The sequence below is a fragment of the Athene noctua genome, chromosome 5, assembly GCF_965140245.1.
Source record: "Athene noctua chromosome 5, bAthNoc1.hap1.1, whole genome shotgun sequence".
Lineage (NCBI taxonomy): Eukaryota > Metazoa > Chordata > Aves > Strigiformes > Strigidae > Athene > Athene noctua.
The window spans coordinates 29,213,957-29,226,586 of NC_134041.1; the positions used below are offsets into that span (position 1 = coordinate 29,213,957).

Here is a 12,630-nt window from a genome sequence, read left to right on the forward strand (position 1 = left end):
TAATGAGCCAGCTAACAGGCAGGTGCCTGTTGTACAGCAGTCAGTGCCAAATGCCTGGGCAGGGCGGCCAGCCATGGCTCGGGGGAGACAGCTGAGGCCTCCATACTACTCATTCCCACACCACTGCCTGCAGTGTGGCATGGCATGGCACAGGCACCCGCAGCCCTGGCTCCAGTGGCCTCCTTGACACTCGCCAGCTATCCCCACATGCCTGCTGGCCAGAGCTCACTAGGGCCATGACACCATGCAGGGCTCCTGGCACCAGCATCTTCTCAGGTAGCAAGTAGTGAGTTTCAACAAGGTCTTCAGCACATTTTGCGTTTGTTGGTTTTGTTTCAGAGGGGAAAAATGTGAAAGTCTCTTCAGGCTGATGCCATAGAGCCCCGGTGTTTCCCAGAGGTCAACTTTCAAGCCTTTACCAGTTTCTTGAGCAAAAAGATGCTGAAGGCATCATGCAGAAGACCAAAATATGGTTTCCTGGTGAGCTTAGATGTGTGAGACCCTGGCTTGGCCACTACCACTCAGGCAGCACTCACCCCTCACATGTCCTAGTGTGGCAGTGGGGGCTACCAGCCATGCTCCAACAGCCCCATTCAAAGCTTAAATAAGCCAAAGAATGTCTTGGATTCCTCAAAATTAACCAGAGAAATTTTGGAGACGTTAACATGCAAACTGTCCATCTCCCTGAGCTTGAACAAAGCCCCCAGGTAGCTTTTCCGGGCCCATGTTTTCTGACTTGTACAGTAGTTGATGCCTTTATCCTCCATCAGGATGTGGCTGCCTGGTGAAGCTGGGTTTTTCTTGTAGACAACATGAGTCAATACCTGGCTGCTGCAGATGCTGCCCCGAAAGAGCACGTTGGAGTACACAAAGTACAGGCCAGTTTCATTGATGATGAGGCCCTGATCACGGTACTGAATGCCATCGGTGAAGGCGTGACCAGAGATGGGTTCCCAATCCAGAGGGAGGTCCCGCTGGGCTGGGTTCCCTGGAGTCCAAAGCAAGAGAAAATTTTGTTAAGTACAAGCAGTTGTGTGTTTTTTTCCTCAAGTCATACCCCATGTCACAACAAGTCAAATGTTCTCCAAGCCCTTGTCTGCAGCATGGGAAGTCTGCCCCCACCTCGTGCTGGTGGGAGCTCTCACCTTCACCTCAATCAATGCCAGTCACTTGTGACTGACTTTTCTCTGCACACCCCAGATGAAAACCAAAAACCAAACCAAAAGAGAGCCCTCACTTTAAAGCCTAAACGAGGGAAAGAGATTTTAGGTGTGGAGTAACTTTCCACTGTCAGAGCACATGTATTACCAAGGGAAAAATAGGAAAGCCTGTGTGAGGTGGGGTCCTCACAGCTACAGCCATGCCACCCACCCTCACCCTAGCCCCTGCTCCCACATCTTGCTGGCCCCTCAGCACATACCTGTTAAGTGTGCTGCCTTCGTCACTTCCTTTTTCATTGACTGCTCCTTCTGCCCTGCACAAAAATAGGGAAGACATTAGCCACATGCTCCACGAAGAAGCCAACCCAGAGAGCAGAAGGGAGCCAACCACAAAGCTGAAACAGGGCAGAATTAAAGCAGCAGAGGGCACATAAGCACCACAGCTTGTCACAGCAAGGCAGAGCAGTGCTGGGCAAACACTGCAGAGCAAGAGAAGGAGTTAAAAAGGATGAGTCACAGCAAAGGATCTAGATGTGATCAAAAGCAGGGGGAAAGAGCAAGGAGAGCCTTCATCTTAAAATGGCTCAGCTGGTGAGCTCAAGCAGAGGCCTCTCACTCCTGGCATAGGAGAGGGACAATACTGCCCCTTTGCACAGCATGTCCTGTCATAGATAAGCCTGCTCTATTGCCACCCTTCAGCACAGCACTGCCAAGGACAGATGCACCCATGGCACTGCATTTCTGTGTTGCATACCCACCCTCCTCACAACTAGATCAGAGAAGACACTTGAGACATCCTGCAAACCATCAGACAGACCTTGTCATCAGAGAAGCAGAGCACAGCTAGGAAATTCTGCCTTCCCCAGAGGGCTCGATTCCCCTTGGAGAGATGGGCCAGTTTCAGTGACTCAGTATTTGGAACCCATCCCACTCCATCCTTCCCTTCTCAGCATCTACTTTCAAGCATCATGTTCTCATATTTTAGAAGTAGCCTTTTCTTAAGCCAGTTAAATTTTCCTCTCCTCTCCCCCTTCTCCTTTACATTATTTTCCCTGGCTTTATTTATTTATCCATGCCCCTCAAGAAATTCAGGGTTACTATTTATGACTTATGTTCAGCTATCACTAAAATAGCCTGTGATCAGAGCACTGAGCATCCAGTTAAAATGAGAGCCCCTCCTTCCCCTAAGCAATAGAATTTATTGATATGGGACTTGATGGAAACCAGGACTGCCCTTTCTAGAGAGTTTTGTTATTTTCAAGTTTGCTTTCATTTAGGATCAGAACAAACTTGAAAACACATTAGCTTTCCTACTAACCAAAATCCTCGGGGCAAAACAATCTTTCCAGATATAGCAAGGATTGTCAAGACAGCTGAAAATTTCTTTCTGACTTGGCAATCTTTAAAAGGTATATCCTCGCTGATAATATGAACATGGAATGTAAAAGTAAAATAATAGTTTGGAAGTTCAAAACATGATTTTTAATTTGTTCCATTCAGATTTAAGTTCTTTGGTATTTTCCTAATGAAATTTAGGAAAATTGGTAGATCCTTGTTGAAAGTTTTAGTTCCATTGAAATTACATTTCTAAAAGAAAAAAAACCCAATGACACATAATCAGGGTCTTCTCAACTATCTTTGGCTGCAGTGAGACTTTGTACCAAAAGAATTTAGGGAAAAAAAAAGTCACACTCTCAAGGGTAGGTGTGAATCCCCCACCCCCAAAGAAAATGAAACCTCCTGCATCCTCTCAAAATCTTAAAAAAGCAGAAAAAGGAGTAACATGTGCAGTTCCCTTCTCCATTCTGCCCCTTCCATTTGTGCTGTTGCTACATGTTAGGACAGCCAGAAACTCACTTTTACGGCAGAGTACCCCTGATACTGTTGCCCCAGCAGGCCTAGGAAGCCCTAAGGTAGAGACACACTGCCCCAGGAACCTGTGGCTGACACCTTTAAGCACTCCAGCAGGCAGGGTGCAGGACTCTATCCCAGAGATAAAGTTCTTTTTCCAACCAAGAAAATGAAGTCAGCCCTTCCAGAGATTGAGCTGTGACCCTGCCTTTGCCCCCAGTGAGAAGAGGGAAGAGTTCAACAGGAGCATTCACACATGCTAACACAGAGGGGTTCCTCCTCTATGTACATCAACTCACCTATGAGTTTCTCCAGAGCTGGAGGGATGTGTTCAGTGCTGGCAGACTGTCAAAAGAGAAGAGTGACAAGCTGTCTTAGCAGAGTGGAGCACAAGAGCATCATCTAAAGCAGTCAAAGACTATCTTTGACAATGGCTAATTCCAGGTGCTCATGGGGAGCTGCAAAGTGGTAAGAAATATACAGGGGGAGAGACCATGCAGCACCCAAACACAAAGACATCAAGGTATATCAGTAATCAATTAGAGCAATCCCCCACAGTAATAAGGAACTCTACTTACACTGACATGGCAGACTTTTAAATGCCACCAGCCTGCCCCTTGGGAGTTTTGCACCACCTGAGCATCTCAAACACAAAATTAAGTTTTTCTCTTTTCATGTTTCCCCAGAGCCTCTGTGACCAGCCAGCCAGACCTCACCTCTCTGAGTTCAGCCAGTTCTTTCTCCAGGTGGAAAATCTGAAACATGCTCAGCCCCACTCCAGTGAGGGCCAGCAGGATCAGCAAGGAGATCACCATGAAGCCGACGCTCCTCCTTTCCCTCCTGTCCCTTGGCTTTCTCCTCCGGTCAGGTACTGGTGGTGGGAAAGGAGAGACGGGAGATGCCGGGGGGCAGGAAGTACTTGCATTGGCACAGCCATCCACCCAGAAAATCTGGGGGTACACATAGTTTAAGTTCTGCTGCATGGCTGGGAGTGGGATGGGCTGGACATGCTTGGCGTGATCTTCCATATGGCAGCCAAAAACTGCTGGGGCTGTCCCAGACTGAGCCCTGGGGGAAGACCCAGCTCTGCCTTTATACGCCTGCATAACTCCAGCAGTGAACACCCAGCTCAGATGCTGTAACTCTATGAAAGCCTCAAGCATCAACAGCAAACCCCAAAGAGTTTCCGCCCTCGCCCTCCGCTGCAAGTTCAGGGCAGCCGCCTGCTCCTCCCACACCGAGGCTGCAGGACCAGCCCAGAATCACACTCTGCTCACACAAAACCACATTCTGCAGCCAGAGTCGGGAAGCAGGTGCCCTCAGCAGCAAAGTGCTTGTGGGGTGCACACAAGGGCTGCACTGCCAGGTGGGGGCTGAGTAATCAGCCCAGTGCACACCCACTAGCCAACCACCCTTTCCAGCAGCCCACTCTGGCAGAAGCAGCTGCTTTTCCACTGTGGTGTCCTTGACCACAAGCAGAGCAAAAGGAATGACAAAACATCTGGCATCCTGCAGAAGAGGAGAGAGGCAGAGCTGAGGATGACTCCTCTCAGCAGAAGGATGAAGACTTGATCCTGAGTGCAGCTGTAGGTGCTGGGGAGTTGATTAATTTCACACAGGACAAATCACTTACCACTGTCTGTGGCGCATCCCACCTTTTCCTTGGCTGCTTTACAGGGCACAGATCCCACGTAACAGAACACTGGTCACTGACACCATCCCACTGTGATAAAAACCAGCTTAACTGAGAGGATTGCCAGTGCTGCAGCCTCAGCGGAGCTACCCCCGCATTAACAGCCCAGGTAGAGGCAGCTCAGTGGGCTGCCTTCATCCACACCACCAAACCACTGCGGGGCGCTGGCCAGGCTGAAGCAGCCCCATGCCCTAATGTGGGAAACAAGCGTGCCTTGGGGCACAAGCAGGCTCTTCTGGCAGCTTCTGCTGCTCATCTTACCCTTGCAAATACTATCTGCAATCCCACAGTCCTCTTCTAACCTGAAGCCACCTTCGACAGGGAAGGGTTTACTGTATTATCTCTTCAGGTCAATGCTAAGCACTGCAGCAGGACCTAACATGGCTGAGTAACTTGCAATTAAAGCCTGGGGTAGACACTGTGCTACTTATCTTGGGAGAATTTCTCTTGCCTTCCAAGAAAGGATCCAGAATTCAAGCCATGCTGCAAAGACCAGCACTTATAAGAGCTCATTACAAAATCATAATGAGGAGAGACAGGGACATTTTCATTCCTCTGTTTTCAATTTCTCAATTTCCATTCCTCATTGACCATAGATTTGTAAGTGGTGGCAGTGAGATTTTCCCCACAGATTTACAGGTGCACACAAGTGGTTATAAACAGTAGTTTACTCTTTCATTTTACAGACCTACATTGAAGCATATATTTGTATGGGATAGTATTTAAAAAAGGACATGTTTAATACAAGAACTGGAGACTTGTCTCCTCTGTGGCTGAAGGAAGCAATCCCAACATGCAGGCTTTGATCTCAAACATCAAAACTAGGGTCTGAGAACAGAGCAAGGGCTCAGCTTTGCCTCCAACCACACCAGTAAGACAGACATGTCCTCAAAGCCTTGCCTGCACCGCTAGACACCCCACTGCTTTTTGAAGATGTTCACCACAGCTGTGTGCTGCAGCAGTGATCTGCAACATGAGAGGTTTCAGCAACCCATTTGGCTCTTCCTTGTACTTCTAGGTTTCTGATATACAAAATGCAAAAGCAACATAAATCCAGCTCCAGCAGTTCAAAGCCTGGTCACGCCTATCCTCACTCAATCCTCCTCTCCGCGTCCCAGAAAAACACTCCCCGGCAAGCCCAATGACAGGTCCTCATCCACTTCTACAAACACTAGAAGAGGGTCGCACAACAGGCTGGGCTCAGCTCCGCACCTCCTGTGCCACGTGGTGAACTCCAGCCTGCTAACCAGCGCTGGGCATGGAGAGAGAGATGCCTCCAAGGCACAGGGAGCCAAGAGAGGCAGCAGGACATCTCCTGCCAGCACACTCCCCACCATCCCACCCGTGCAGCACCCCAGCCCTGCTGCTGCTGCCACCACGGGCACCTGAGCCATGTCAGGGGGGACTTGCCACCACCCAGGCCCCTCGCTCAGCAGTCAGTGCCTGCGCTCCCTTGCTCTGAGCCATAAGCACAGCACACCCATGGCTCTTTGCAACCCAGATATGGGTGACAGGGAGCACCCATCTCTTGGAGCGATTGAATGGGCATTAATCACAGAATCACAAAAATCACAGAATCAACTAGGTTGGAAAGGACCTTGAAGATCATCTAGTCCAACCGTCAGCCTAGCACTGACAGTTCCAGTGACGGCTCAGGGAACAGGGACTGAAGCAAGCCCAGGACTTCCTCAAAGTTGGAGGCATTGCTGACAAGCATGTCAAAAGTCATCGCACACATAGCTTTGCCTGGAGAGGATCCACTCTAAAGTTTTTTCTGACACTGTTTAATGCAGCCAGCTTATCTTGGTGGGATTGCAGGCACAGTAACAGTCTCCCTTAAATGTCAGAAGCGTACTTATTTCTCACCCACTGCTTCCTATTTTCAAAGATGTGTTTTTTTATAGGTGGGTGAGAACAGAGACAATGAAATCAATGAAAGCCATTTCAGCCACATCTGCTGCATCTTCTCTTCTGGATGCTCAGAACAAGAGCCTGTTAATATCACATGTTGTGGCAAGCCAAAGATGGGGCTATTTTACCATCAAAGGATCATCTTTGGTGCACAGCATGCTTTGAGATCTCTCCCTTCCCAGCATACTCTACTGTGCTGGTCCTGCTGTCACGCTGTTTCCCCTGTCACCACCTTCAGAGATACATGCAGGAAGACAGTGGCAAGCATCTGCATCTGTAGCACATCATGATGCCTGCAGGCTCTGTGTTCTGGTGGCTTCCTATTGCTCAAGCAACACCCAATATTAACAGGGCTTAAAGTAATAGTAGGACAATTAGCTGTAGGTAGACACTCAAGTCACATGAATCTATTTTGCTATAAGGCCTAAAGCCAGAAATCAGACAAGGCTAAGCTCTCCTAAAATATAGGGCAAGGACAGCTGGGCAGGAAAGGTGGACATAAGGGCAAAAGGGGTGCTAGCTGTGTCTATCTGCCTTCCTATCCCCCTCTTCACCCAGTCTGCAAGATGCACACTCTGTTTTCAGCAGCTTTATTTCTGAACAGGAGGGAGTATTTTCAAATGAAAACACCTTCCATGCCCTTTAGCAGAGAATCCAGCCCCTTTGCCAAAACTGACAGAAGACAAGACAGTTAGAAAAAGAGGATTTGCTCAGAATCCCACTTCACCTCAAAGGAGTGTACTGTATTACCAGTACATATTATGCTAAAGTTTATGTTGACAGCAAAGAGAATCAGCCAGTAGCTAAAAGTATGTATTAGCAGATTTAAGGACAAAAGGATGACCTGCTTAAAATATACCAAAGGAAGCAGAACTTGAACAATGATCCATATGCAATACTTGATAGAAAATAAAGTTTAAGAAAAACCCCACAAGTGCGAACCACTGCGTAGGAGAGGCTCACATTAGGCTCTGGACAGAGTCAGATACATGTCTGTCTGAAAGTGATTAACAAATATTTCCTATTACATTAATGACCAGTGGAAATGCTAAAAGGCAACTATTGAAAGCCCACAGGGCTGCACAAATTACACCCAAGAACAAATGAAGAAGTTGAGAATCTTTCGCATTCAAAAACCAGGATTCAAAACATTAATCCAAGATATTAACATCCTTGGCAACCTTTTGTGGTCCCAGACTTAACCATGACATCAGAGCCAGGAGAGGCAACTACTGCAAACCCAGTCAGGATCAGCCACAGCTGGCAGAAGAGATGGTACCCGTTAACACTCACTGATGGGTACAGTGGAAAGAGTAACTGAGAGCACCATCCAGGACAAGGCTTCTGATTTTCCAGCAGCGTTGTCCTCAACACAGTGCTATTCCAACACCTTTACCACAGATCTGGAGAAAAACTAAACCAAAACATTACACCAGTAATATGTGAAAACTAAAATAACTGGTTAAGAGATCCTAAGTAACCATAAGGACAGAATTTAATCAGAAGAAAACAAGACTAGAAACAAAGACTGCAGATCAAACTCTTTAGATAGAAAATAACATCCTAGAAAGAAAACAGTCTGAAACAGGGAGAAGCTACCCAGCTGGACACAAGCTTCCAGCAGGGAAAGTCCACATATTGGCTCCCATAGGTATGAGTTCACATATAGCACCAGGCAGCTACAGACAGTACCAGAGCCCTCATTGCAAGTTTACGTTCAACTTCAGAGGGGCTCAGGAAGAAGCTGCAGTAACTGCTAAAGCCATTGAACTTGGTCCATTTAAGAGCAAATTGGCAGGGAGGGACAGAGCATGTAAAAACCTTGTATGAAGGACAATTTATTTACAGAAGCAGAGAGCTCTTGAATCTCACAGACAAAAACCTTCCCAGGAAGGCACTAACCTGGAGCCAAAACTGAAAGAGTTTGTGCAAAAAAGAGACATGAATTTTTGATTGAACATTGGAGTGGAACTGCCTCCAAAGACAACAGTATCTCCATCCTCTGAAGCCTTTGAGGGGCGTGTAAGATACCAAAACTCAGTCAGCCTTTACAGTTAGCACTGACATCTTAGTATCATTTCTCTACTACATCTTTTTTAACAGTTTGGTTTCCCAGACAGGGGTGATGCTTTCCATTTCCTCAACAACTGCTCTCTGTGCATTTGTGGCACATACAAAGCCATGCCTTTCTGTCAACAGCTCACAAGGGAGACATTCACATATTCACATTCAAAGAGCAGGTTTCAAAATCTATTTCTAACAGCTCACAGCTCGGGCCTGGTATTGCAGTGCTTAATATGGTCCTCTTCCAGTGAGCATGGTGCTGTTCTCTCCTTCACCATGATCCCAACAAGCAGACAGCAGCCCTGGGTTCAGCAGAATTGGTGCAGGGCTCTGACCCGAGGGCAGAAGAGAATCCAAGCAAGGAAGGAGCCAAAGCAGCTGAGAAAAAGCCAAAGAATTGAAAGCAGCAGAGTGAGATTTTATTTCTTTTGTGTCTGTAATAAGAGCAAGGAAATGAGGTATAGTGGTTATGAGGTAGTGGGATCTATTGCTCAAACACCCAAGAAAGAGAGAAGCAGGTCATTTCATAACATACAATAGCTCACTCATAGGAGAAAATGGAACAAGCTGTTGTGGCCACTCAGAGGTTGTGAGGAAGACCACAGTGAACATGCAGATGTTGATTTCCCATCCTCCCCAGGGACAGTTGAAAACTGCATTTACAGCCCCTCAGCAGGATCTGTGCCTTACCCCAGGCTGCCAGCACAAAGCCAGCCTTGCCCCTGGAAAATGCCAGCTAGCTCTGCTGGCCAGTGTGGCCTCGTCCATATTTGACAATTTTATTCCCTCTTGGGAGCCACCGTTCTCAGCCCATAAAAAACCCCCAACAAACCAAAACCAAACAAAAACCCACCACCACCACCACCTTCCCCTGAGATCCTTACTGAGTTCCACCAGGATTACCCCTCCAATCTGTGTCACTGAGCAAATTTAGGCCCTCCAGCAGCAGTTCAGCATACAGAGAGCCCAACAGCAGATGTGCCCATCTTACTACACAGGCACTCTGACACCAGTGACCCACCTCAGCTGACTTCCCAAACCCCCAAGGCACCTTCAGCTGACTTTCCTGGGATTTAACTTTGAGCTACAGGTAGCTTAAAGGTCATGTACACGAGCTTAACATTTCAGCAGTAACTGTGTCAAATTATGACTAATAGAAGATACTTAATTATCTGCTTCAAGAAATTTTTCGGGGGGGGGGGGGGGGGGGGGGGGAATCAAGGATTCTTGTTTGCTGTGAGTTCAGAGAGGACCCAGCAGCTGGATGTAGGCTCTAGCTACCACATCTAAAAGGAAGAAACAAGCCTCAAGATGGCAAATATTTCTTTTCCGTTTCTAGGTCCACAAAGTGTGGAGTTAACTATCTCTATTCTCTACCAAAAGCCATACCTCTAATCTGTGACTTAATTAGTGACTCCAGTGAAAAGCAGCACAGGCGAGACAAGCTGCAGCTCCCAGATCATGTGTCCAATACAAGACAACAGCAAAGCTTCTTTTAAGATTACTACTCTTAAATTAGGGAAGGGATACCTAAGATTCATGAGTTTCACTATCTTTTCCAAAGCTAACGCATTTTATCTGAGCAAGTTCTGGGAACACTAATTCTTCTTGAGCTGTTACAAACCCCTGTGATGCCTTCACCAGCACCTGATGCTGTGTGACACTCAGCGTTTCCAGGAGATGAGACACACACTGCTCGATGGCCTACCCACAGCACTTTGTGGTCAGGGCTCTACACTTTAATTGTTCCAAATGAAGCGGAACATGTTTGTACCTAAGCGAAACATGCTAAGCTGTTCCATCTTGTTTAATCTCACTTGGGAAAGGCAGAAGCCACACAAAGACACCTTAACACTCGAGTTCTCTATTACCAATACCACACAGCTGAGTTTGCATATTTTAAAAATACTGGATTTCCACTCTGATGCTTAACATATGTAACCTAAATACCTTATTTTCACAAACATGGGCAGCAAAAAATAGAATGCAGCAATTCTACAAAGCACCTGTTTGTGACTATCCATCCTCCCAGGGAAACCTTCATGTTGCTTGCATATTTTTTGACCTTCGGCTCAAGACCTGTCCAAGGACCTCAAATGTGCAGCCTGCATACACATACTGACTTGGTATTTCACACCAACAACTGTCCTACCTTATCATACAATATCACAAGAGGGACTAGGCCCTCCCTTTAAGTATCCACATCACCAAAGGAATTTGCCAAGATTTATAAGCTGTCTTCTTTAGAAACTATTATCTCTATGTAAAGTTTATGACCAATTTAAGAGGGACTTGATTTCACCAAAGAATCAAGTTCTGAAAGCTAGAGTCAGTGTGACATTAATAAAACTGGAAGTAAAAAATGACTCAGGTGCCCACATGAAAGGAAAACATTAAGCAATAAGAACTTGACATTAAGTCTTTCTTTAAAAAACAAAAAGAAAAAGTAGTTACAAATAATCAAAAGCAGCAAGGCAACAGCAGGAGGAAGCTGTGGTTCAAACTCCAGTCTACTGCCAGAATAAACACCCTCAAGTCTGCAGTAGCACAATCGGCTCCATAGGTTCCTACAGATGCCAGCTTTCTCCACGGCTGAAGCATAACCTGTGCTTTGATCAGAAAGTTCAGGCTGAGACATGGCTGAAATGGTTAGCAACAAACTCAGGAGAATATGAAAGCCACTCCTTGACTGGCTGACCTGCTTCAGCAGTGACCCTACAGTAGATGAGCTTTTTTCACAGGAGTCACTACTGCCAGCAGCCATCCCTGCTGACCCAGCACAAAAGAACATCTAGTCTGATATTTTTCACTATATGACCCAAGTTTCTGTTCACCAGATATTTAGAATACTAGAGGAGTCCACATCAGGTGCAATGCCTTTGCTCCCCATCACACCAGCTGAATTCACACAAGCTCTGGTTGACTCGGAGCCCAGAGGCAGCATTTCTTAGGAACACTAAGTGGCTTTCAGGAAAGTGAACCCACACAGCCCATGACATCATTTATTCGGGGGTACACTTTTAGAAGGGGAAATGCTGTGAAGCATTCTCAAAACAGTCCTGAAACATGGGAGCCTAAGTGAGAAGAGTTTCTGGCCCCGTGTAATCTACTGCTCTGGGCATCTGCCACGTCTCCGGTGTAAGCTGGAAGCCATGAGGCCTCAAGCCATATTCTCACCGCAGAGCTCTGCTCTGTCCCCTTAGGATATGTGTTATTCCCAAATTTGCTTTCATCCAATGCTTACAGGCCAGCTAGAACAAAGGAAAAACAAACCCCCCCTCTTAGAGACACATTTGTTGCCTGCACACTGCATCACACCTCCTTTGGTCTCATTCTACACCTATCAGCATATTCTAGGTGTGTTAGGCTTTGGTTTTTAGCCAGATAGTGAAGATTAGCTCTTTCAAGAATTCAGTCACATGCAGCTTCAGCTGATTCTTACTGATGAGAAGAACAGCTCGGTGAGTGCCAGGGCAGTAAAGGAAAGCATGCTTCCTACAAGTGATGTATCCAGAGGAAGGCCAGTAAATAAAAGACCCCACCCACACCACAAAACCCCACATGCCCAGCAAACCCCACATTCAATTGCTTTTTAAATCACAGTGCTATGATGGAGTCTTGAGACACTCAAGCAAGAAATTAGTGCTGGGGAGGTCTGATTTGACAAGAAAAGCACATGCTGGATGGCTGGTGAATTTGGCATTTGGCTGCATGAAGTGCTGCTATGCTTGCTAGAAATAATTTACTAAGGGGCAAACTTCAAGCTGAAAAGTCTGGTTTGAAGTGATAAATAACTACCATTTTATTTTAATGGCCTTTTACATCCTTCACAAACCTTAGCTCTGAGTACCAAGAGGTAATTTCATGCAGTCACTCTGACAAAAAGCTACAGCCTCTAAGGATCCCCTCAGGTCAAGATGTGAACTGACACCCACTAGAAACTTCTAGCAG

The 12,630-nt window shown here is 46.6% G+C and overlaps 1 protein-coding gene across 1 annotated transcript; it reads right to left on the reverse strand.

Moving 5' to 3' along the window:
- Nucleotides 1–473: 473 nt before the first annotated feature.
- FASLG (Fas ligand) lies at nt 474–4,117 on the reverse strand. Its single transcript, XM_074908249.1, has 4 exons — nt 3,728–4,117; nt 3,311–3,356; nt 1,421–1,474; nt 474–988 (listed from the first exon to the last, which is right to left on the reverse strand). Exons 1-4 carry the CDS (start codon nt 4,115–4,117, stop codon nt 594–596), a joined length of 885 nt encoding a protein of 294 aa, XP_074764350.1. The 3' UTR covers nt 474–593.
- Nucleotides 4,118–12,630: the final 8,513 nt, after the last annotated feature.

Coding starts and splice junctions, on each gene's coding strand:
- FASLG (XM_074908249.1), bottom strand. CDS start 4,117: ATGCAGGCGTATAAAGGCAGAGCTGGGTCTTCCCCCAGGGCTCAGTCT. Junction 1,475..3,310: donor AGCTCTGGAGAAACTCATAG/GTGAGTTGATGT, acceptor ATTTTTGTGCAG/GGCAGAAGGAGCAGTCAATG. Junction 989..1,420: donor GAAGGCAGCACACTTAACAG/GTATGTGCTGAG, acceptor TTTGGACTCCAG/GGAACCCAGCCCAGCGGGAC.